This window comes from Rhinopithecus roxellana, chromosome 6 (genome assembly GCF_007565055.1).
Source record: "Rhinopithecus roxellana isolate Shanxi Qingling chromosome 6, ASM756505v1, whole genome shotgun sequence".
Taxonomy (NCBI): domain Eukaryota; kingdom Metazoa; phylum Chordata; class Mammalia; order Primates; family Cercopithecidae; genus Rhinopithecus; species Rhinopithecus roxellana.
In genome coordinates this window covers 96,909,770-96,933,380 of record NC_044554.1, presented here as the reverse complement: position 1 = coordinate 96,933,380, position 23,611 = coordinate 96,909,770, and the positions used below count along the sequence as shown (strand labels likewise).

At 55.7% G+C, this 23,611-nt stretch overlaps 1 protein-coding gene across 1 annotated transcript; it reads left to right on the top strand.

The window, feature by feature from the left end:
- Positions 1-4,303: 4,303 nt before the first annotated feature.
- LAT2 (linker for activation of T cells family member 2) lies at positions 4,304-22,608 on the top strand. Its single transcript, XM_010387482.2, has 13 exons — positions 4,304-4,515; positions 10,041-10,163; positions 10,934-10,973; positions 13,613-13,656; positions 13,830-13,878; positions 14,091-14,128; positions 14,459-14,494; positions 14,580-14,610; positions 15,493-15,548; positions 17,557-17,613; positions 17,834-18,013; positions 18,454-18,572; positions 21,720-22,608. The coding sequence occupies exons 2-12, from the start codon at positions 10,070-10,072 to the stop codon at positions 18,555-18,557; spliced, it is 729 nt and encodes a 242-aa protein (XP_010385784.1). The 5' UTR covers positions 4,304-4,515; positions 10,041-10,069; the 3' UTR covers positions 18,558-18,572; positions 21,720-22,608.
- Positions 22,609-23,611: the final 1,003 nt, after the last annotated feature.

Below are 23,611 nucleotides of genomic sequence, written 5' to 3'. Positions count from 1 at the left end.
GAACATCCTGGCTAACATGGTGAAACCCCCGTCTCTACTAAAAAATACAAAAAACTAGCCGGGCGAGGTGGCGGGCGCCTGTAGTCCCAGCTACTTGGGAGGCTGAGGCAGGAGAATGGCATAAACCCTGGAGGCGGAGCTTGCAGTGAGCTGAGATCTGGCCACTGCACTCCAGCCCGGGCGACAGAGCGAGACCCCGTCTCAAAAAAATAATAAAAAATAAAATGAGCCAGGCATGGTGGTGTGTGCCTGTAGTCCCACCTACAGGCGAGGCAGAGGTGGAAGGATCATTTGAGCATGGGAGTTGGAGGCTGCAGTGAGCTATGATCTTGCCACTGCACTCCAGCCTGGGTGACAGAGCAACACCCTGTCAAAAACAAAACAAAACAAAACAAAAAACCAGAACAGACTACGTGCAGTGTAATCCCAGCACTTTGGGAGGCTGAGCAGGCAGATCACGTGAATCCAGGAGTTTGAGACCAGCCTGTCCAACATGGTGAAACCCCATCTCTACTAAAAGTATAAAAAACTAGCCAGGCGGGGTGGCAGGTGCCTGTAATTCCAACTACTCAGGAGGCTGAGGCAGGAGAATCGCTTGAACCCGAGAGGCAGAGTTTGCAGTGAGCTGAGATCGCCCCACTGCACTCCAGCTAGGGTGACCAAGCAAGACCCCATCTAAAAAAAAAAAAAGAAAGAAAAAAACCAAAGAAAAAGAACAGTAGGTAACCCCTGTCCAGGTGCATAGTCTGGGGCTGGAGGGAAGCTGATGCACGCTTGTTCCCATGGTGTGAGGAGGAGCCAGGCAGGGGATCCCAGCAAGGAAGCCAGGCTTTGGGGTCTGGGTTCAAATCCAGCTTCAGCTCTGTGAGCCTCTGTCTTCTTACCGGTTACCGTGGGAAGGAAACGTGGTCCTGAATCCAGTGCACTTGGCATTGCTGGATGGAACAAGGGAGGGTGGCGGTTGCTTGCACAGGCACCGGCGTGGGCATCTGATGGGCAGCTTCAGTCCCAGTCGGGCCACAGAGGGAGGCAGGGTGAGCTCCTCTTACGGAAGGAAGCCTGCAGGAACTCTCAGAACCAGCCCCTGGAGCATGTGCTAGCCTCCTGCTCCACGAGGTGGCAGCAGCGGGCCCAGCCTCTCGTCTGAGCGGCCACCTCTCCTGGCCTGGCCGAGCCACCGCCGCCAAGGCTGAAAGGGAAACCTAGCCCCAAGCTGAGAGTGGGACCCCAGAGCCAGGGTCCTGGGCCTAGAGTCGTCCAGAACTGGGGGCTCAGGTTCTGAAATGCCAGACATTTAGGAGCTGGAGGACTGTCATGCTCTTGCCTGTTGTCTCCAACAGGTGGGATAGACACCAGATTCAATGGGGCCAGGCTCGGTGGCCTCACGCCTGTAATCCCAGCACTTTGGGAGACTGAGGATAGAGGATCGCTTAAGGCCAGGAGTTCAGGACCAGCCCGGGCAACATAGCGAGACCGTCTCTGCAAAAAAAAAAAATACAAAAATTAGCTGGGTGTGGTGGCACGCACCTGGGGTTCCAGCTAACTCTGGAGGCTGAGGTGAGAGGATTATCTGAGCCTGGGAGGCAGAGGTTGCAGTGAGCTGAGATTGCACCACTGCACTCCAGCCTGGGTGACCAGGTGTGACCTCATCTCAAAATAAATAAATAAAAGGCCGGGCACGGTGGCTCAAGCCTGTAATCCCAGCACTTTGGGAGGCCGAGACGGGCGGATCACAAGGTCAGGAGATCGAGACCATCCTGGCGAACACGGTGAAACCCCGTCTCTACTAAAAAAATACAAAAAACTAGCCGGGCGAGGTGGCGGGCGCCTGTAGTCCCAGCTACTCGGGAGGCTGAGGCAGGAGAATGGCGTAAACCCGGGAGGCGGAGCTTGCAGTGAGCTGAGATCCGGCCACTGCACTCCAGCCCGGGCGACAGAGCAAGACTCCGTCTCAAAAAAAAATAATAATAAATAATAAATAAATAAATAAATAAATAAATAAATAAATAAAAAGGGGAAAGAACAGTAGGTAACCCCTGTCCAGGTGCATAGTTTGGGGCTGGAGGGAAACTGATGCAGGCTTGTTCCCATTGTGTGAGGAGGAGCCAGACAGGGGGTCCCAGCAAGGAAGCCAGGCTTTGGGATGTGGGTTCAAATCCAACTTCACCTCTGGACCGAGTGAGACCCTGTCCCAAGAAAGAAAGAAGAGAGTAAGGAATAGAGACAGAGGGTCAGACAGCAAGAGTCTCAGAGGATGAGACAGACACAGAGGCAAAGGACGCGGGACACGGGTGGGCAGGGCAGGGACAGAGAGACCCCTGCAGAGGCCACAAGGGCAGGGCAGATGGAATAAGTGACCGAAGACAGGTGGAGGAGTGGATGGCACACATGTCAGAGGCTGCGGATGGAGAGGGCGCTGAAGGGTGGGAGAAGGAAGGACAGCCAGCCCTGCTCCACCCCAGCCCTGCGGGTCTCATCGCTCCACTGCACAGATGAGGCTCCTGGCGTCAGGGGGTGCAGAGAACGGCTCACAGCACAGGCAGAGGGACCACAGCCTACTCCTGCCCAGCGCCGCTCCTGTGCCCAGTCCCGGGGTGGATACCATGGCTGCCATCCACACAGATGTGAGGACTAAGTGAGACAGTTCCCTGTGGAGCCCAGGCGCTCTGGCACCTGAGGTCAATAAAGCCACATCCCGCAAGTGGGTGAAGTGCCTTGTGCTATTGACCATTAAACAGCTGCCCAAGGCCATCGAGCTATTCATTAAATATTATTATTAATTTTTCTTTTTTTTTGATGGAGTCTCACTGTGTTGCCCAGGCTGGAGTGCAGTGGTGCAATCTCGGCTCACTGCAACCTCCGCCTCCTGGGCTCAAGTGATTCTTCTACCTCAGCCTCCCGAGTAGCTGGGACTACAGGCGCACACCACCACACCCGGTTAATTTTTGTATTTTTAGTAGAGATGGGGGTTTCACCATGTTGACCAGGCTGGTCTCGAACTCCTGACCTAAGCTGATCCACCCGCCTCGGCCTCCCAAAGTGCTGGGATTACAGGCTTGAGCTACCACGCCCAGCCTATTTATTGTTTTTACAGACAGGGTCTTGCTCTGTCCCCCAGGCTGGAGTGCAGTGGCACGATCATGGCTCACTGCAGCCTCCAACTCTTGGGCTCAAGCAATCCTCCCATTTTGGCCTCCCAACACACTGGGACTACAGGTTCGTGCCACCACACCCAGCTAATTTAAAAAATTGTTTTAGAGATGGGGTCTTGCTCTGTTGTCCAGGCTGGTCTCAAACTCCTGTTCTTAAACAATCCCCCTGCCCTGGCCTCCAAAAGTGTTAGGATTACAGGTGCAAGCCACCACACCTGGCCCTTGTCTCCCTGTTTCTTGCTGTCTCCCCCTCTGCGTGTGTCTCTGACAGTCTGTGACTCTCTTTCTCTCTGTGTATTTCTGTGTGTCTCTCTCTGTGTCTCTTGGTCCATCTCATGCCCAGCTAATTTTTAAATTTTTTGTAGAGATGGGGTTTCACTATGTTGGCCAGGCTGGTCTTGAACTCCAGACCTTGGGTGATTCTCCCGCTTCGGCCTCCCAAAGTGTTGAGATTATAGATGTGAGCCACCGTGCCTGGCCCGTGGGTGTGAATTTCTGCCTCTGTGTGTCTTTTTAGCGTGTGTGTGTCTCCATATCTGCCATCTGCAGGAGTACCTCAGTTTCATTCTCTTGCTCCCTGTCTGCTGGAGTGTATCTCTCTTCCTCTCTGTGTGACTTTTTGTGTTTATGTGTGTGTTTAGTGTGTGTCCGTATTTTCCTGTTCTCTTTGTGTCTCTCTGCTCTCTGTGTCTCTCTTTTCCCTTCTGTTTTCTGAGACAGAGTCTCCCTCTGTCGCCCAGGCTAGAGTGCAGTGGTGTAATCTCGGCCCACTGCAACCTCCGCTTCTGAGATTCAAATGATTTTCCTGCCTCAGCCTCCTGAGTAGCTGGCATTACAGATGCATGCCACCACGCCCAGCTAATTTTGTATTTTTAGTAGAGACGGGGGGGGGTTTCACCATGTTGGCCAGGCTGGTCTCGAACTCCTGACCTTAGGTGATCCACCCGCCTCAGCCTCTCAAAGTGCTGGGATTACAGGCGTGAGCCACCTCGCCCGGCCCTATCTCTCTTTCTTCTCTTTCTCACTCTCACTTTGTTTCTCTTCTCTCTCTCTGTCCTCTGTCTCTCTCTTCCCCCACCTCTTTCTCCCCCTCTCTTCTCTCTCTCCCACCCTGTCTCTCTCTCTCCTCTCTCTTTTTTCCTCTCTCTCTCTGCCACCCGCTTCCCCTATCTCCCCTCCCTCCCCCCGCCGCACCCGGTTCATAGCTGAGCCTGTCCGGCAGAGCAGCGGATGTACGGATGATTCAGTGGCTGGCAGGAAGCCCGCCCTGCCCGCCCGCCAGTGTCAGTGGTGTTGGCATCAGCTCGGGCAGCTGTGCGGGCTCAGGATGGGACGGCCGCGGTGAGGAGCCCTGGACTCTCAGGTAAGCCTTTCCCAGAGGTGCCTCAGTCCTTAGGCTGTCCCCCATCCCCCAGGAGCTCTTGGCCCCACTGGGTGGGGTGGGAAGAGGCCTGGATGCCTGGCGCCCCCTCCCACAGCCCCACTCCCGCCCTGGCACCAGATCCCATGGCACTTCAGGAATCAGTTTGTTTCTGGGCTTCTGGTCACTCTCCTGCCCTCGCCTTCCCCTGTCCAGCCTACACAGCCTTGGGACATCCCAGGGTGGTCCCATCATTGCCAGAGACTGGTGAAGGGCAGCCGAGAGCCAAAACAGTGGCTGCCTTGGCCTGGGAGCCTCGGTTTCCTCATCCATGAAGTGGGACTGTAACTCCCTACACAGGTCAGGGAAAAATGGTGAGACACAGGCCAGGGCCCAGGTCTTGCCCCAGGTCAGGTGGAGAACCCCCACTGCCTCCCTGCCCAGCCCCCTGCCTGGCCCTCAGCTCTGTCCCTGGGACTAGTGCTGCTCAGGCCCCTGCTGTACCCGCCCGCCTCCCCCCCCGCCAGCCAGCCTCATTTGAAGCCCAAAGTTATTTGGAAAAAGCAGCAGGACTAGCCTGGCACGGTGACTCACACCTGTTATCCCAGCATTTGGGGAGGCCAAGGCGGGAGGATCATTTGAAGTCAGGAGCTGGAGACCAGCCTGGGCAACATAGTAAGACTCCCATCTCTTTAAAAAATTAAATTAAAAACTAAATGAAAAAACCAACAGACACCAGAGCAGAGTTCAGTGGATAAAGCTGTCCAGGGCTTCAAGCCAGGCTGCCCCCTCCCCTACCCCAGTGTCCCCAGCCACAGCTTGGCTGGGAGAACGAGCAGGGTGGTCTTGAGTGTCCTCCAGCCCAGCCTCGAGAGCTTCCCCGAAGCCGGCTCTTGGCAATCTTTGTTCATATGAAAACTGCCCACTTCCCTTTAGTGCTATTTTGGCCTCTGCAGAACTGTGGTCTGTGGCAGCCCCCACTCCCCACCCCGCCCAGCCCTGCCGGTCCCTGGGGGCCTCAGAGGGCCCACCCTCCGCTCCCTCCACCTCCCTCCACCTGCTTTCAGAACCTGCATGGAAGAGTGAAAGTAAGAGCGAGACAGAGACACAGACAGAGAGGGAGACAGAGACAGAGAGAGACAGAGACACAGAGACAGCACAGAAGTTTTATTTTTTTATTTTTTTAAACAGAGTCTCGCTCTGTCATCCAGGCTGGAGTGCAGTGGAGTGATGTCGGCTCACTACAACCTCCACCTCCTGGGTTCAAGCAGTTCTCCTGCCTTACCCTTCCAAGTAGCTGGGACTACAGGCACGTGCCACCACACTTGGCTAATTTTTTATTTTTTATTTCTTTTTTATTTTTTGTAGATGGAAAATAAAAAATTTTCTGTCTTGCTCTGTCACCCAGGCTGGAGTGCAATGGCGCGATCTCGGCTCACTGCAAGCTCCGCCTCTCAGGCTCACGCCACTCTCCTGCCTCAGTCTCCCGAGTAGCTGGGACTACAGGCGCCCGCCATTACACCTGACTAATTTTTTGTATTTTTAGTAGAGACAGGGTTTCACGATGTTAGCCAGGATGGTCTCGATCTCCTGACTTCGTGACCTGCCCGCCTCGGCCTCCCAAAGTGCTGAGATTACAGGCGTGAGCCACTGCGCTCAGCCTAATTTTTTATTTTTAGTAGAGACAGGGTTTCACCATGTTGGCCAGGCTGGTCTTGAATTCCTGACCTCAGGTGATTTGCCCACCTTAGCCTCCCAAAGTGTTGGGATTACAGGCGTGAACCACCGCACCTGGCCAACAGCACAAGATGTATTCAGTCTGGGGGCAGACACACGACTGTTTGTTAAATTTTACTTTTTGTTTTTAGAGACAGGGTCTTGCTCTGCACCCAGGCTGGAGTACAGTTGTACGATCTTGGCTCACTGCAGCCTCCAACTCCCGGGCTCAAGTGATTGTCTTGCCTCAGTGTACTGAGTAGCTGGAACCACAGGCATGTGCCATTGTGCCTGCCTAATTTTTTTCATTTTTTTGTAGAGACAGGGCCTTGTTACATTATCCAGGCTGGTCTCGAACTCCTGGCCTCAAGTGATCCTCCGGTCTCAGCCTCCCAGTGTTGAGATTACAGGCGTGAACCACCACACCCAGCCTGATCCCATTTTATTTATTTATTTATTTATTTATTTATTTATTTATTTATTTATTTATTATTGAGATGGAGTCTCACTCTGTCTCCCATGCTGGAGTGCACTGGCGCGTTCTCAGCTCACTGCAACTCACTGCCTCCCGGGTTCAAGCAATTCTCATGCCTCGGCCTCCCAAGTAGCTGGAATTATAGGCTTGTGCCACCACGCCTGGCTAATTTTTGTATTTCTAGTAGAAACAGGGTTTCACCATGTTGACCAGGCTGGTCTCAAACCCAAGTGATCCTCCCATCTCGGCCTCCCAAAGTATTGGGATTACAGGTGTGAGTCCCTGTACCCAGCCCGACCCCATTTTACAGATGAGAAAACTGAGGCTGGGGGCTCCCAGGCACAGGCTAGATTTGGTCCCATGAGCCCTCCCCCAAGACAAAGTGCTCCAACCTCACAAGCCTGAGATGAACTTGGGCCATGCTGGAGGGGTTGGGGGTGCACCCTGGGTTGGGGACACTGAGGCAAGGTGAGATTCGGGGAGGGAGAAGGGTAGTGCCCAGGCGGGCCATGGGGAGGAGAGAGCAGAGCTTTCCTTGGACAACCTCCCCGGGTGACGTGGGTCGTGCCAGTCACACGGCTTGGAAATTCACTTGTTCCCACTGACTCACTTGGCTTTTGGGGAGAGGCCCAGTGGCTTCTCTGTGATGGGCCCTGACCGTGGCTCAGGGCCGCATGGAGATTCCGCATCATCTTACCGCAGGGATTTGGGAAGTCCAGAAAGGTCCTGAGACTTGTCCAAACCCACCCAGCTTTCAAGGGGGACAGCCCAGGTCCTGATGGGCCTCGGGGATCCCAAGGCAGGAGGTAGGCAACCTGGAGCTCCTCCTTTTTTTTGAGATGGACTTTCGCTCTTGTTGCCCAGGCTGGAGTGCAATGGTGGGATCTCGGCTCACTGCAACTTCCACCTCCCGGGTTCAAGCAATTCTCTGCCTCAGCCTCCTGAGTAGCTGGGATTACAGGCACCCACCACCACCACACCTGGCTAATTTTTCGCATTTTTTTAGTAGAGACAGGGTTTCACCATCTTGGCCAGGCTGGTCTTGAACTCCTGACCTCATGATCCACCCGCCTCAGCCTCCCAAAGTGTTGGGATTACAGGCATGACCCACCGTGCCTGGGCTTTTTTTTTTTTTTTTTTTTTTTTTTTTTGAGATGGAGTCTTGCTTTGTCGCCCAGGCTGGAGTACGGTGGTGTGATCTCGGCCCACTGCAACGTCTTCAAGCCCCCGGGTTCAAGCGATTCTGTTGCCTCAGACTCCTAAGTAGCTGGGATTACAGGCATGAGCCACCACACCTGGTTAATTTTTGTATTTTTAGTAGAGACGGGGTTTCACCATATTGGTCAGGCTAGTCTTGAACTCCTGACCTCGTGATCTGCCCACCTTGGCCTCCCAAAGCGCTGGGATTACAGGCGTGAGCCACTGCACCCAGCTGGAGCACCTCCTTTTAAGTCCTGTTTACTGGTCCAAGCCTCACCTTCCCCGGCTGTGGGATGGGGAGGAACCCTCCTCACTGGTGGCCAGGGTGGGAAGAACACTGGGGTGGGGGACAGTGGACACTCGAGAGTGTTGGCTCCACAAATGCCCGCCACGTTCAACCCCTTCAGAGACCCCACCACCCTCAACTCTGTCCTCGGCCATCTCCAGGGGGCCGGGTCTCATTATTATTATTTTATTATTTTTTGAAACAGTCTCGCTCTGTTGCCCAGATTGGAGTGCAGTGGCATGATCACAGTTCATTGCAGCCTCGATCTCCCTGGGTTCAAGCAATCCTCCTGCCTCAGCCTCCCAAGTAGCTGGGACCACAGGCATGCACCACCATGCCTGGAGATATATATATATATATATTTTTTTTTTTTTTGAGATGGAGTCTTGCTCTGTCGCCCAGGTTGGAGTGCAGTGGCACGATCTCCGCTCACTGAAAGCTCTGCCTCCCGGGTTCATGCCATTCTCCTGCCTCAGCCTCCCGAGTAGCTGGGACTACAGCTGACCCTGCCTCAGCCTCCTGAGTAGCTGGGATTGCAGGTGCCCGCCATCACGCCGAACTAATTTTTTTTTATATTTTTAGTAGAGATGGGGTTTCACTGTGTTAGCCAGGATGGTCTTGATCTCCTGACCTCGTGATCCACCTGCTTCAGCCTCCCAAAGTACTGGGATTATAGGCGTGAACCACCGCGCCTGGCCTTTTTTGTATTTTTTTTTGTAGAGACAGAATTTCACCATGTTGCCCAGGCTAGTCTCGAGCTCTTGACCTCAAGCGATCCTCCCTGCCTCGGCCTCCCAAAGTGCTGGGATGAAAGGCGTGAGCCACCACGCCTGGCCCGGGTCTGTTTCTAGTTGCAACAGCTATTGGAAGCCCACTGGAGAGGGCCACGCTTCCATTCACTGGGCCACAGTGGGTGGTGTGCGTGTGTTTTGCTGAGCCTGGTCATCACGCCGTGGCTCCAAGGCTGGGACCAGCCACAGACCAAGAAGCCGGCCAGGTGCCAGCTGGGGATTCAGGGCTCCCCCCGAACATCCTGTCTTCAGCCCAGCCTTGGCATCCCAGCTAATTTCATCCCAGCCCCCTGCAGCAGTGCGCTAGGGCCCCATCCCTCTGCGGGTCATCTTTCTCCACCTCACGCTGTTGGGCCACCTCCTCCAAGAAGCCTTCCCTAACCTCCCTCCTCCCAGCTCCCACCACAGGCAGAATCTGGGTTTCCAGTTGTTTCAGGAATGGAAGCCCCATTCCCAGGTCCTAGGGGGACCCCAAGGCAGGAGGTGGGCAGAGAGGGGTCCTGGGAAGCATAGAGGAGCCCTGAGTCGCTCTGGGGTGGGCAAGGGCTTCCGGGTGCTTCTGTGTGAGTGGTGGCCACAGACTGTCACCTCCAGGAGCCAGGGTGGGTTTATTGGAGGCAACCCACTGTGGGTTGATAGGCAGAGCCAGGGTGGGGGCCAGGACACTGGGGCCTGAGTCTTGTCTTTCCACTTAGCAGACGTGAGTTCTCTGGCCTCAGTTTCTCAATTTGTGAAATGCAGTGAACCTCGTCTTCAAAGGGCAGTTGTCTGGATTAAGGGAGGCTGTGTGTACGGCTGTGTGTGCACATGGGGCCGTCTTGTGGGCCACCAGAACCTTCCAGCACTTATCAAGGGTGAAGATGGCCCATGGGGCAGAGGTGTTGGTTTGGGGTCACATGGGGTGAACAGGACTGGTTCTGTCCTTGCCCAGTGCAGGAGCGGGGAGGGAGGTGATGTTTCTGCAGCCTGGGCTCAGGTATGAGGCTGTCCGAGCACATGCGGGTGTAGGGTGGGATTCCTAAAAAAGGGGCCCCTTGCTCACGGGCACCTCCCATTTCAGCATCACAGGAGGCAACACCAGGAGCCAACATGAGCTCAGGGACTGAACTGCTGTGGCCTGGAGCAGCGCTGCTGGTGCTGTTGGGCGTGGCAGCCAGCTTGTGTGTGCGCTGCTCACGCCCAGGTAGGCGGGGGTCCCGGGGGCATGATGGGGAGAAGGCATGGATGGTGGATCTCAGAGACCGTCTCAGGCCCAGACGTGGCTGTGGTCAGAAGGGGCGGTCAGATGAACCTCATGATGTGAGCCCTGAACCCCTAAACTGCCCCCTGAAGACAATGGTGAGGTGCACCTGTGGGCTTTGGTTTTGCCAGGTCAACTGCGATATCGGGCCAGAGAAATTGCCCCAGACAAGGGAGGGGAGGCGAGGTTGTCTGTGGCATCCACTTTTCCAGCCTCTCCTCTTCTAAAAGAGGGTGAGCAAATACAGGTTTTTGTTGTTGTTGCTGCTGTTTTGCTTTTTGAGACAGAGCCTTGCTCTCCCAGGCTGGAGGGCAGTGGCGTCTCGGCTCACTGCAACCTCTGCCTCTCGGGTTCAAGCGATTCTCCTGCCTCAGCCACCTGAGTAGCTGGGACCACAGGTGCACACCACCACACCTGGCTAATTTTTGTGTTTTTAGTAGAGACGGGGTTTCCCTCATGTTGGCCAGGCTGGTCTCGAACTGCTGACCTCAGGTGATCCTCCTGCCTTGGCCTCCCAAAGTGCTGGGATTACAGGAGTGGGCCACCACACCTGGTCCCAAATACTCTTTAATGTCAGGTGGCCGGTGATGATTGACAGTTTGGCCCCCAAGTCCTGTCTGAGTCCTGCTGGGAGACAAGCCATGGCGGGGGGTGTCTGACCTCATTTCGCAGCTGCCCCCAGACCCTTTGCTAATCCTGGCCTGTTCTTGCAGGTGCAAAGCGGTCAGAGAAAATCTACCAGCAGAGAAGTCTGTGAGTTGCCTCGATGTCCCTAGCCTGGTGTATTCATGTGCCCTGGGCATGGGCGTCCCCAAGGGAATTCCTGGCACCCCCGTCCTTCACCCCTTCACTCACACCTCCTCCGTGCCAGGCTCTAGCGGGTCCCTAGCCATCAGAGAAGGGAGAGGAAGTGCCCGGGGGCTGTCCAGGCCCTGCTGCAGCTTGGGTTATGGAGGGCTTTGAGGTGGGGATGCCTGGGCTGTGGGGCTAGCCACTCTTCAGCTTTCCTGTGAACCCCTCTAGAAGTCCAGGCATCTGGCCAGGCGCAATGGTTCACGCCTGTAATCCCAGCACTTTGGGAGACCGAGGCAGGTGGATCACCTGAGGTCAGGAGTTCGAGACCAGCCTGGCCAACATGGTGAAACCCCGTCTCTACTAAAATACAAAAATTAGCCGGGCACGGTGGTGGGTGCCTGTACTCCCAGCTACTCTGGAGGCTGAGGCAGGAGTATCACTTGAACCCAGGAGACGGAGGTTGCAGAGAACTGAGATTGTGCCACTGCACTCTAACCTGGGCGAAAAAGCGAGATTCCATCTCAGAAAAAAAGAAAAGAAAAAGAAAGAAGTCCAGGCACCTGTGTCTTCAGCCTCCCTTTGACCCCAATCCCCCAGGGCTAGTCCGCTCTCCCCCTGCAATGCAAGAGACAGAGACCCCAGCACAGGGTGAAATGTGAACATTGTTGGAGTCTCCCCTGGGAAAAGCTGCTAGAGCTCAGGGGAGGATGTGGGCAAGTCCCTTGGGGGACCAGGGAAGGACTGTGAGAAAGAGCCAGGGAAGGGCAGTGGGTTCGACACTGCAGGCTAGGGCTAAAACCCAAAACAGCCTGGGCACATGGGCAGTGGCCACAGGTGTCCTTTAAGAGAATGACTTGCTGTGGGCCCAGGAGACCTCGGAGGTCCACGTGCACCTCCGAGCAGCCACTCATGACCCACACACGCACACCCGCACACACATCCTTCCTCATTTCCTTTTGCAACTGAAAAACCACAGTGAGATTTGAAAATAGAATCTTCATCCTTGCTCGATGTGGGCCAGAGCTAGACCTTTCTGGGTCTTTCTGGCCATGTGGCTTTCTGGCCTGCCTGCAACCTCCCCAGATGCTCCCCACACCCTTGACTCCTCGGACACTTCCCCTCTCCCCTCTTCTCTCAGGACCTGCCCACCCCCGGCCCCCCGATTGATCTTAGAGCCACAGATGGTCAGGGCCAGACTCAGGGTCCCCATGTGGGAGGTGGAAGAGGAGCTGTTCAGTCCCCTCCCTGGAATGCCTTTGCCTGCCTCTCCATCTGTCACCTCGGTTGGGCTCAGTCCCACCAGTCTGCATGAAGTGACTGCTGTGAGCACAGGCTCCGTTCCTCTGTTGCTTCTCCCAAGAAGCCACATCTGACTCTCTCCTGTGGATTTAGGGTATCTCTCCTAAACCAGGTCACCCTGAGCCCCAGTCTTCCAGGAGTTTGGAAGGCTGGGCCAGGTACCCATTCTGGTTCAGAGGAGGAGCCACCAAACCTGCTTTAATAATGAGCGAATCCACTCCATCACCTGTAATGGTGGCTTCCATTTTCAAGAGCAGCTCATGGTCCAAGATGGCAGCTGGGGTGCCGGCCCTCATCTCTGCATTCCCAGCAGCAGGAAGAAAGAATGAACAAGGATACAAAGGGTGTCTCCCAGTTGCCAGTGCCCCCCTTTAAAAAGATTTATTGGAAATATCAACAACCTTGGCTTGAATCTCATAGACCAGAGCTTAATCCATGGCCACACTTTGGTGCAAGGAAGGCTAGGAATAGTCTTCTATTTCTTTCTTTCTTTATTTAGAGATGGAGTCACATTTACTCTGTTGTTCCGGCTGGAGTGCAGTAGAATGATCTTGGCTCATTGCAACCTCTGCCTCCTGGCTTCAAGTGATTCTCCTGTCTCAGCCTCCCGAGTAGCTGGGAATGCAGGCATGCACCACCATAACCAGCTAATTTATGTATTTTTAGTAGAGATGGGGTTTCTCCATGTTGGTCAGGCTGGTCTTGAACTCCCGACCTCAGGTGATCCGCCTGCCTTGGCCTCCCAAAGCCCTGGGATTACAGGCGTGAGCCACCACACCGGGCCTCGGTGTGTGCTTTTTTAAGGAATTGCAAACACTCGCTGGGACCAGCAGGTGGGAGGCAGCCTCTTTGTCACTTCTGGCCGAAATGTTTTACCCCAAGTCACTTCTGGATTCCTCATCACCTGCCTTCATTCACCCTCATGCCCCAGAATCTCAGGGCTGCCTCCTCAGCCCTATCCACAGACCCCTCCTGACCCGTCTCCAGGGGCCTGGGACCCCCCCAGCAGGATGTGGCCCTGCTGAGGCCACGTCAGGGATGGGTCTGGCTGAGAGCCAGGCTCTAGCCCAGGACCCTGTGTGAGGGGTGGGCACCTAGTGCACAGAGGGGCCACAGAATGGGGGTAGCAGGGGGAGCTGTGAGTCTGAGGCCTGAAAGGACAGCAGTTCCTCCCCGCTGTCACCCTGGTCCGTCCCTCTGCTCTCCCTCCTCGTCCCTGCCTGTCCCTCTCTCCTGTCCCTGTGTCCTTGGACTGTGGGAGGCCAGGCCCAGGCTCAGCACAGCCCATGCATTTCCAGGCGTGAGAACCAACAGAGCTTCACAGGGTCCTGGACCTACTCCTGTGAGTCTCCAAGGGCCCCTGGGCTGGGCTCTGGGTTGGGGGTGTCCCTATCAAGTTCTCTCGGTCCCCATTGCCGTAAGACCATGGCCAGGCCTGATGTGGCGGGATGATGGGGTGAGGGGGCTGGGCTAGCCTGGAGGCCCAGCCAACACCCCACTTCTTGCCCTTTGCAGTGGTCGGGCAGGCATGGCCAGGACCCCTGGACGACACGGCACCCACAAGGTAGGTCACAGCCCCCCAGGAAGTGACAAGAAGGAAAGTCCTGTAGGTCCCTACCTGGTGAGCCCAGGTCAAGACCTCCCTCCCTCCCTCCCCGGGCCCCAGAGCTCCAGGGCTCAGCTATGAAGGCCCCACCAGGGGTATGGGGGGATATGTCCTGGGGGGCATCTCCCCCACGGCCCCTCCTTCAACCCCCCCCATCCCCCTCCCTGCAGGAAGGACAAGCTGTTGCAATTCTCCCCAGGCCTGGAGGGTGAGTGGCACAGGGCAGGGACAGGGACAGGCCTAGCCAAGCTGGGACTAAGACAGGTGAACACCCTGTGGGACGGGCGTCGTGCAGTGGGGGCTGTGGGGCCAGGTGAGACCTCCCCAGGAGAGACACACAGGCTGGGGCAGGGCGGGCTCCTGGAATCGGCCTGGCAGGGGGAGGGTGCACACTCGCACATGCCCCACTGAGGGGACAAGGGAGCACTGCAAAGGCTCAGACACGGGAAATAGCTCGCCCTGCCTTGGGCTGCAGCGCCTGAGCTGGGTGGAAAGCAGGGACCAGGGGAAAGAGCGACAAGCTGGACCTTTCTTCCAGATCCAGCATCTTCCAGGTACCAGAACTTCAGCAAAGGTAGGTGGGCTGCTGGGGAAAGGGGGAGGCCACAGTGGGGGCCACAGCCCATGGGCTGAGGCCCGATTCTCACCTTCTCCCGCAGGAAGCAGACACGGGTCGGAGGAAGGCTACATGTGAGTGACCTTGGTCCCGTTCCCCTGCCTCGCCTCTCCCCCCGCCCCACCTGCCTGCCACAGCCCTGGGCTTCCTGGTCCAGGAACCACCCTCTTGCACTAGAACAAGGCATCCAGGTTCCCCTCCTTCTCCTGGCAGGCAGGCATTGGGTGACACTGTTGTCTCTCAGGTGACCCTGGCTTTGTGGGACCGGACTTGGCCCTGCTCTGGGACACAGGGTGTCAGGGGTGGGGGACGGAGACTCATTCAGCATCACCCAGTCAAAGACAAGCTACAGGACACCCAGAACCCCTCTGGGGTGTTGCATCATCTCACAGATGGGCAAACTACGGGGACTGGCCTAAGGTCACAAAGCAAGGTGGCTCGCCAGGTGCGGTGGTTCATGCCTACAATCCCGGGACTTTGGGAGGCTGAGGCAGGCAGACCACCTGAGGCCAGGGGTTCGAGACCAGCCTGGCCAACATGGTGAAACCTCATCTCTACTAAAAATAATTAGCCAGGCATGGTGGTGTGCGCCTGTAATCCCAGCTACTTGGGAGGCTGAGGCAGGAGAATCGCTTGAACCGGGAGGCTGAGGTTGCAGTGAGCCGAGATCATGCCATTGCACTCCAGCCTGGATGACAGAGACTCTGCCTCAAAAAAAAAAAAAAAAGGTGGCTCCAACCGGGCAGCTGGCCACGCCCTCCAGCCCCCCCCCCCCCCCCCCCGGTGGCTCAGGGGTCCCAGGAAGTGGGGGTGGGGGAATCAGAGAGGAGATCCTGGCAGACCCCCATGACCAGCAATAGTGGGAGCAGCCCTGGCCTCACCGTCCCCCTACAGAGCCCCCCAACTCGACCTCCAGCCTGCCCTGAAACCTGTGCTATGTATGTTCTCTTGGCCAGAGACCCCATTGCCATGGAGTATTACAACTGGGGGCGGTTCCGGAAGCCCCCGGAAGGTGAGGTGAAGGACAAAGCCGGTGGCGGGGGAGGAAGTAGAGTGGGAGCTCGGGGCAGAAGCCACACCTCCAGCAGGAGGCTGGGCCTGGGTTCAGGTGAATTGGCAGAGCCGGCTGGGTGGACAGGAGGCTGGTGCTGCAGGCAGGGGCCAAGGAGGGTTAGGGGGCAGGCGGGTCAGCATGGGAGCTGTGGGCACAGGCGTGGGAGAGAGGAGTGGGCCACAGGGGCAGGGAACTAGAGGGCTGGCTCGGGGAGGTCGGGGGAGGCCAGGTCCTTGTCAAAGAGGACTGAGCATCTCCTCCTGAGCCCAGAACGTACCCGGGACAGTGATCCCTGCAGGCTCTGAGGCCACCAGAACCTTGGTCCCTGAATACCTTTGCTTTGTAGAAAGGGCAACTGAGAGGCTGGGCACGGTGGCTCACGCCTGTAATCCCAGCACTTTGGGAGGCCAAGGTGGGTGGATTACCTGAGGTCAGGAGTTCAAGACCAGTGTGGCCAACATGGTGAAACCCAGTCTCTACAAAAATACAAAAAAAAAAAAAAAATTAGCCGGGCATGGTGGTGCATGCCTGTAATCTCAGCTAGTCGGGAGGCTGAGACAAGAGAATTGCTTGAACCCGGGAGGCAGAAGCTGCAGTGAGCTGAGATCATGCTGTTGCACTCCAGTCTGGGCAACAGAGCAAGACTCCACCTCAAAAAAAAAAAAAAAAAAAGGGCAACTGAGGACTCAGGGTGGGAGGAGCCCGCTGAGAGATGCATGGGCCTGGGGCTTGAATCCAGCTGCCTGACCTGGCTCCTGCCTGGACCATGCTGAGTTGGTGTTGGGGGGTCCTCTTCTGCCCCTACCACTGCCACCTCCATTTTTTTTTTTTTGAGACAGAGTCTTGCTCTGTCACCCAGGCTGAGTGCAATGGCACGATCTTGGTTCACTGCAACCTCCACCTCCCAGGTTCAAGCGATTCTCCTGCGTCAGCCTCCCAAGTAGCTGGGATTACAGGCGCCTGCCACCATGCCTGGCTCATTTTTTGTATTTCTGGTAGTGACGGGGTTTCACTGTATTGACCAGGCCGGTCTTCAACTCCTGACCTCAGGTGATCCGCTCGCCTCGGCCTCCCAAAGTGCTGGGATTACAGGCGTGAGCCACCCCACCAGGCCAGCAGTGCTCATTTCTTAGGACTCCAACATCACTGATGGATTTTGGGTGGGGCATCGGTCAGAGCCCAGCTTCCCCATTACAAGATGGGGTGCCAGGCGCTGAGGTGCCACACTCAGCCTGGGTCCCCGAGCAAAGCGTCCCCAGCCTGCCCTGCCCTGTCTGGAAGAGTCCAGCCCCTCCCGGCAGTGGCTCTAGGGAAAGCTCCTGATTAGAGATGAGCCTCTGAGGCTGCCCCTGCCTCCCTCCCTTCCTCCAGCCACCCATCATGGGCCTGAATTGCAACATTCCCCCAGAGTACCTCCGCCCGAGTGCATTTGGAGGGAATCTCAGAAGACAGAGGAGGCTGGACACAGTGACTCATGTCTGTAATCCCAGCATTTTGGGAAGATCGCCTAAGTTTAGGGGTTGGGGACCAGCCTGGGCAACACAGCGAGATCCTCTCTCTACAAAAAATTTTAAAAGTTAGCTGGGCATGGTGGTACGTGCCTGTAGTTCCAGTTACTCAGGAGGCTGAGGGGTAGGAGGATCGTTTGAGCCAGGAGTTGGAGGCTGCAGTGAGCTATGACTTTGCCAGTGCCCTCCAGCCTGGGTGACAGAGTGGACACCATCTCAACAAGAAACAAAGAAGACAGAGAAGGAGCTCAGTGCTCAGGGAAAAGCCTACAGGGGTGCCAGGCCAGCGCCCATTAGGAAGCTCATCCAGGAGAAGGCTTGAGGTCCCAGAGGACCCAGAGGGCTAGGGCTTGGCAGGAAAGGTCCCCTGCAAAAGGAAGGCAGGACAGAGGTGGAGGATGAGCCAGGCCTTGCAGGACCTGCCCACACCCCCATGCCCGCTCCTCTCTCTCCTACAGATGATGCCAATTCGTATGAGAATGTACTCATTTGCAAGCAGAAAACTACAGAGCCAGGTGAGGCTGCCCAGCCAGGGGCAGGCTGGGGCCGGAAGCAGCAGGCCTCCTTGGCCCCTGCACTCTCCACGGCTCAAAGGCCGCCCCCACTTTGAAACCGAAGGCTGTCAGATCCCTGGGTACCTTTGGGTAGTCTTGCCCCTAGTATCCTCGGAGGCTCTGTTGGCTCCTGGTGCCTCTGTGGGACTGAGCCGGGGGGGCCTATTCTCCCTCTCTGCAGTTGCCCAGCAGGACGGCACAGGTGGCCTCTGCAGAGGGGATCGCATCCCGTCATCAGCCCTGACGACTGGCTCCACTTCTGGTCTCTGTCCCTCTGCCTCCCCGGAAGAAGATGAGGAATCCGAGGATTATCAGAACTCAGCATCCATCCATCAGTGGCGCGAGTCTAGGAGGGTCATGGGTAGGTGGCCAGAAGAGGATGCGGGGTGGCCCACTTAGGGCAGGCTTAAGGGACTGGCCTGGAAGGGTGGGCTGAAAGTGGGCTTCCCTCCAGCCAGTCCAGCTAACCCCGCAGTGATGCCTGTGTGCAGGGGCAGCTGCAGAGACCTTGAACCACACAGGATGGCCCTCGGCAGCCACCCAGCCTCCGGGGTGGGGTCAGGTCCTCCCGGCAGGCCGCCCCGTCCAGCTGCACGCATGGAGTAACACATTCACCTACTCTCAGAGCAGGACGATCTTCAGCAAATCCCAGAGACAGGACACACACACACCGCCAGGACCTGTCCGGCATGGCATTTCCCGCAGGCTGTTTTGTGGAGTCTGGGGGTCTGAGTCTGGGGGAATAGTTATGAGTGTCTCCACATGAACCACTCGATGACCTGTCTGCCCACTGGTCCACAGGGCAACTCCAGAGACAACCTTCCCCTGGCCCGGTGGGAAGCCCAGACGAGGAGGACGGGGAACCGGATTACGTGAATGGGGAGGTGTCGGCCACAGAAGCCTAGGGCAGACCAAGAAAGGTACAGCCCCTGCTCTCCAGCTGCTGTGGGCCAAGGACTGGAGGTCTTGCCAGGTTGCAGGACCCCCAATCCAAGGGAACAGCCAAGAGTGTGGGTGGAGGGGCCATGGTGGGGGCTGCAGGGTACACCCATGGGTGCTCCAAGAGGGCAGCTTGGCGACTCTGTTCCTGTGTTCTGGCCAGGGGCATCAGGCAGGGAATTCTGGTGACTTCGGGGGCAAAGGAGTGGGCACCGGGTGGGTCTCCCAACTCCACTGCATCCTCCTGGCTGCCACCTTGGACCAAGTGACAACCTCCCAGAACTTAGTTTCTCACATGGTGCCCCCCTCTCAGACAAGACATCGCACACACGGCCGGGCACGGTGGCTCACGCCTGTAATCCCAGCACTTTGGGAGGCCGAGGCAGGCGGATCACCTGAGGTCAGGAGTTTGAGACCAGCCTGGCCAACATGGTGAAACTTCATCTTACTAAAAACACAAAAGATGAGCCGGGCATGGTGGTGGGCGCCTGTAGTCCCAGTTACTTGGGAGGCTGAGGCAGGAGAATCATTTGAACCCTGGAGGCGGAGGTTGCAGTGAGCGGAGATCGCACCACTGTACTCCACCCTGGGCGACAGAGCGAGACTCCGTCTCAATAAACAAATAAAAAAACACGACAAGACATCGCACACAAAGCCTCAGCCCAGCAGGCACTCGGTCAGTGCTGGAAACAGACAGGAGGTGGGGACATTGGGAAATGTAACAGTGGTTGAGATGCACTGAGGAGCCACCGCAGGCCAGTGAGATGGTGTGATGCTAAGCTTTCACACGTGCACCATCTCTTGGCACCCAAAGCCACAGAGCAGTTAAGCCACCTGCCCAAGGTCACATCTTGGAGTAAGGGGAGGACGAGCTGGAAGCCCCAGTGGTCAGATATCAGACATCAAAGCCCAGGCTGGGTCTACCGCTTGGGAAGCAGGATGGATCCCCAGAGGGCCTTGAAGGCTGCCCAGAGCCCCCATCTGGGAGACCCAGGCCATCATCTCAGTGAGCAGGCTGGAGGGTGGAAACCACATTGAACCTGGGCGGTCAACAGTCAGCCCCAGAGGCAGGTGCAGGAGTTTGAGCCGAGTGTGCAGAGCCCCATGTCATTCATTCAACCAGTATCCACTGGGCCCTTGCTATGGGCAAGTCCTGCTCTAGGCGCTGGGGACACCAACATAAAGAATAGGAAACCCCTGACCCCTTAGAACTTACGTTCCGGTGGGAGAGATGAAACAGATAGGGCCGGACACAGTGGTCATGCCTATAAATCCTAGCACTTCGGGAGGCTGAGGCGGGAGGATCCTTTGAGCCTCTGAGTTTGAGGCCGGCCTGGGCAACATAGCAAGACCTCTGTTTCTACAAAAACTTTTTTTTTTTTTTTTTTTTTTTTAATGAGACAGAGTATCACTGTCACTCAGGCTGGAGTGCAGTGGCATGACCTCGGCTCACTGCAACCTCTGCCTCCTGGGTTCAAGCGATTCTTGTGCCTCAGCTTTCCAAGTAGCTGGGATTACAGGCACACGCCACTATGTCCAGCCTCTACAAAAACTTTTCAAATTAGCCAGGCATGGTGGTGGATGCCCTAGAGTCCCACTGACTCGTGAGGCTGAGGTGGGAAGATCACTTGAGCTTGGGAGGTCAAGGCTGCAATGAGCCACGGTCGCTGCAGTGAGCTGTGGTCGCGCCACTGCACTCAAGCCTGGGCAACAGGGCAAGACTCCATCTCAAAAAACAAAACAATTTAAAAATTAGCTGGGCATAGTGGTGTGTGCCTGTAGTCCCAGCTACTTGGGAGGCTGAGGCAGGAGGATCACTTGAGCCCGGGAGTTCAAGGCTACAGTGAGCTATGATGGTACCATTGTACTCCAGCCAGGATGACACAGTGAGACCCTGTCAAAAAAAAAAGAAAGAAAGAAAACAGGTAAGAAGACATGGCATGTTCACTGGTGGTAAGTCCGGCAGAGATAAACAAAACAGGGAAGCGGGGCAGGAAGTAGTGTGGGGCTGTGGGCACGACGGGGTATTGCAATTTAAGGAAGGAGGCTAGAGAAGCCTTTCAGAGCTCCCTTCCGCACTCCATCTGGGGGAAGGGCATCCAGGCAGAGGGGACAACGGAGGCCCCAGGGTGGAATGAGCCCCACAGGTCTGAGCAAAACCAGGGGTGGGGAGGAGCGGGTGAGGGGAAACTAGTGGAGGTCAAGGCCGGAGGTGGGGAGGCTGACCAGGCAGGGCCAGCACTTGGGGTTTTACTGCATGAGATGGGAGGGAGGGAGACAGAAAGATTGTTTTTTCTTTTTTATCATTCCTGTTGCCCAGGCTGGAGCGCAACAGCACAATCTCAGCTCACTGCAACCTCCACCTCCCGGGTTCAAGCGATTCTCCTGCCTCAGCCTCCCAAGTAGCTAGGATTACAGGGATCTGCCACCACGACTGGCTAATTTTTTTGTATTTATTTTGTTTTTTGAGAAGGAGTCTCGCTCTGTTACCCAGGCTGGAGTGCAGTGGTGTGATCTTGGCTCACTGCAACCTCTGCTTCCTGGGTTCAGGTTTCTCCTGCCTCAGCCTCCCGAGTAGCTAGACTACAGGCACAGGCCACCACGCCTGGCTAATTTTTTTTTTAGTAGAGATAGGGTTTCGCCATGTTGGTCAGGGTGGTCTCGAACTCCTGACCTCAGGGTCACCGGCCCACCTGAGCCTCCCAAAGTGCTGGGATTACAGGTATAAGCCACCACGCCCGGCCAATGGGAAGGTTTTGGACAAAAGACTGGCTGGATGTTTCTAATTCAATTTCTCTGGCTGTTGGGCAGACAAATGGGTACTAGGAGAGTGGGTACAGGAAGCCCAGGAAGGACCCAGGCACTGGTGCCATCTGGGCCAGGGGTGGCAGCAGTGGAGACAGGAGTGGGCAACATGGCGAAACACTGTCTCCACATAATATACAAATTTACCAGGTGTAGTAGTGCACACATGTAATCCCAGCTACTCGGAGGCTGAGGTGGGAGGATAGCTTGAGTCTAGGAGGTTGAGCTGCTGTGAGCTGTCCCCAAACCAGTGGTTCTGGTTCTCAGGAACAAAATACGGATCAAGGCAAACCTCCTTCTACAAACTTTCCTCTTCATTTAAGGAGCCAAGGCAAAGAGGGACTACTGTGCTCATGGACCTGTCGCTGCCTTCCAAGGACCATTTCCCAGAGCTACTCAACTTTTAAGCCCCTGCCATGGTTGCTCCTGGAAGGAGAACCAGCCACCCTGAGGACCACATGGCCAGGCGCACACAGCCCGGGAAAGGACAGTTACCCACAGCAGCTGCAGCCCTGCCACCAAGCCCTCTCCCAACCCGGGCTTTGTAGGGCAGGCACCTGGTACCGAGGGTAACCCAGCTCCTGGTATGGATGGATGCACAGGATTTAGGATAAGCTGTCGCCCTGTCCCCATACCAAAACCATTGTCCAACACTGGTATCTGTGTCCTTTTGTGCGATGAATTTGGATTCCTAATTGCTATTGTTGGTTGCCGGGGTCTTAAAGGATTGATAAGTCCAGTTAACTTACAGGGGGGAGCCATATTTAATATTCTGGATTTCAGAGTAGAGATTTCTGTGTTGTCTCCTAGAAAGCATTACATGTAGTTAATTTCAGCATCCTGGTTGGGCGGGGCCCTGGCTCTCTTCCCCTTTAGTGGGACCTCCCTTTTCTTTGGGCTTCAGTTCACTGAGGAAGAAATGAGGCTGTCGCCATCTTTATGCGCTTTCAGTGGAAATGTCATTTGCTATGGACAATAGTGCGTGAGAGTTTAGAGAAGTAGTTACCAGAAAGGGGCGGAGTAGGTCTCCTCCATGGCCCGGAATCCTCCTCTGCTCCGGGGCTGGCCTCTGCAGAGCTGATTAGACAGTAATGTGACTGTCTCATGGGAAGAGCTGGGGCCCAGAGGGACCTTCTGAGTCAGAAATGCTGCCAGAAAAAGTATCTCCTCCAACCAAAACATCTCAATAAAACCATTTTAGTTGAAAAGCAATGATTATCCTGTGTCTCCTTTCTCCTGCTTCAGGTAAAAAACCTTTCATAAAAATACAAAAATTAGCTGGGCGTGGTGGTGCATGCCTGTAGTCTCAGCTACCTGGGAGGCTGAGGAAGGAAAATCACTTGAACCCAGAAGGTTGCAGTGAATGGTGATTGCACCACTGCACTCCAGCCTGGGCGAAAGAGGGAGACCTTGTCTCAAAAAACATAACCAAATACAAAAAACCTTAAGGGAATGATGGCCACAGCTCCTGTTTAATAAAAAGGGACCCTGAGGGCGTCAGGCCTGCGGATGGGGTCTTAGTTCCCAAGTCCAGCCGTCTTTCTGGGATGGCCCAGGGACTCTTCCCATGAGAAGAAATTAATGCAACAAGTTAGGAAATCCGAAGAAACGTCTAGAACCCAACTGCTGCCCGCGTGTTACTTCACACCCTGAAGTCCTGACTGCACAACCTCAGGGACAAGCTTCTCTTCCTTGTTTTTGTAAGAGTCTCGCTCTGTCACCCAGGCTGGAGTGCAGTGGCACCATCTTGCCTCACTACAATCTCTGCCTCCTGGGTTCAAACAATTCTCCTGCCTCAGCCTCCTGAGTAGCTGGGATTACAGGCATGCACCACCATGCCCAGCTAATTTCGTGTTTTAGTAGAGACGGGATTTCTCTGTGTTGGCCAGGCTGGCCTTGAACCCCGATCTCATGTGATCCGCCGGCCTTGGCCTCCCAAAGTGCTGGGATTACAGGCGTGAGCCACTGTGCCCAAATGGGCCAGGTATGGTGGCTAACACCTGTAATGCCAGCACTTTGGGAGGCTGAGGTGGGAGGATTACTTGAGACCAGGAGTTTGTGACCAGTCCCAGCAATATAGCAAGACCCCATTTCTACAAAAAATTAAAAATTAGCTGAGCATCGTGATGCATGCCTGTAGTCCCAGCTACTCAGAAGGCTGAGGTGGGAGGATCACTTGAGGACAGGAGTTTGAGATCAGTCCCAGCAATATAGC

What these genes read in the sequence shown, in the direction of transcription:
- LAT2 (XM_010387482.2), top strand. Translation starts at nt 10,070, where the DNA reads ATGAGCTCAGGGACTGAACTGCTGTGGCCTGGAGCAGCGCTGCTGGTG. An exon ending in ATTCTCCCCAGGCCTGGAGG is followed by an intron (nt 14,129 to 14,458) that starts GTGAGTGGCACA and finishes CCTTTCTTCCAG; the next exon opens with ATCCAGCATCTTCCAGGTAC. An exon ending in CGAGTCTAGGAGGGTCATGG is followed by an intron (nt 18,014 to 18,453) that starts GTAGGTGGCCAG and finishes ACTGGTCCACAG; the next exon opens with GGCAACTCCAGAGACAACCT.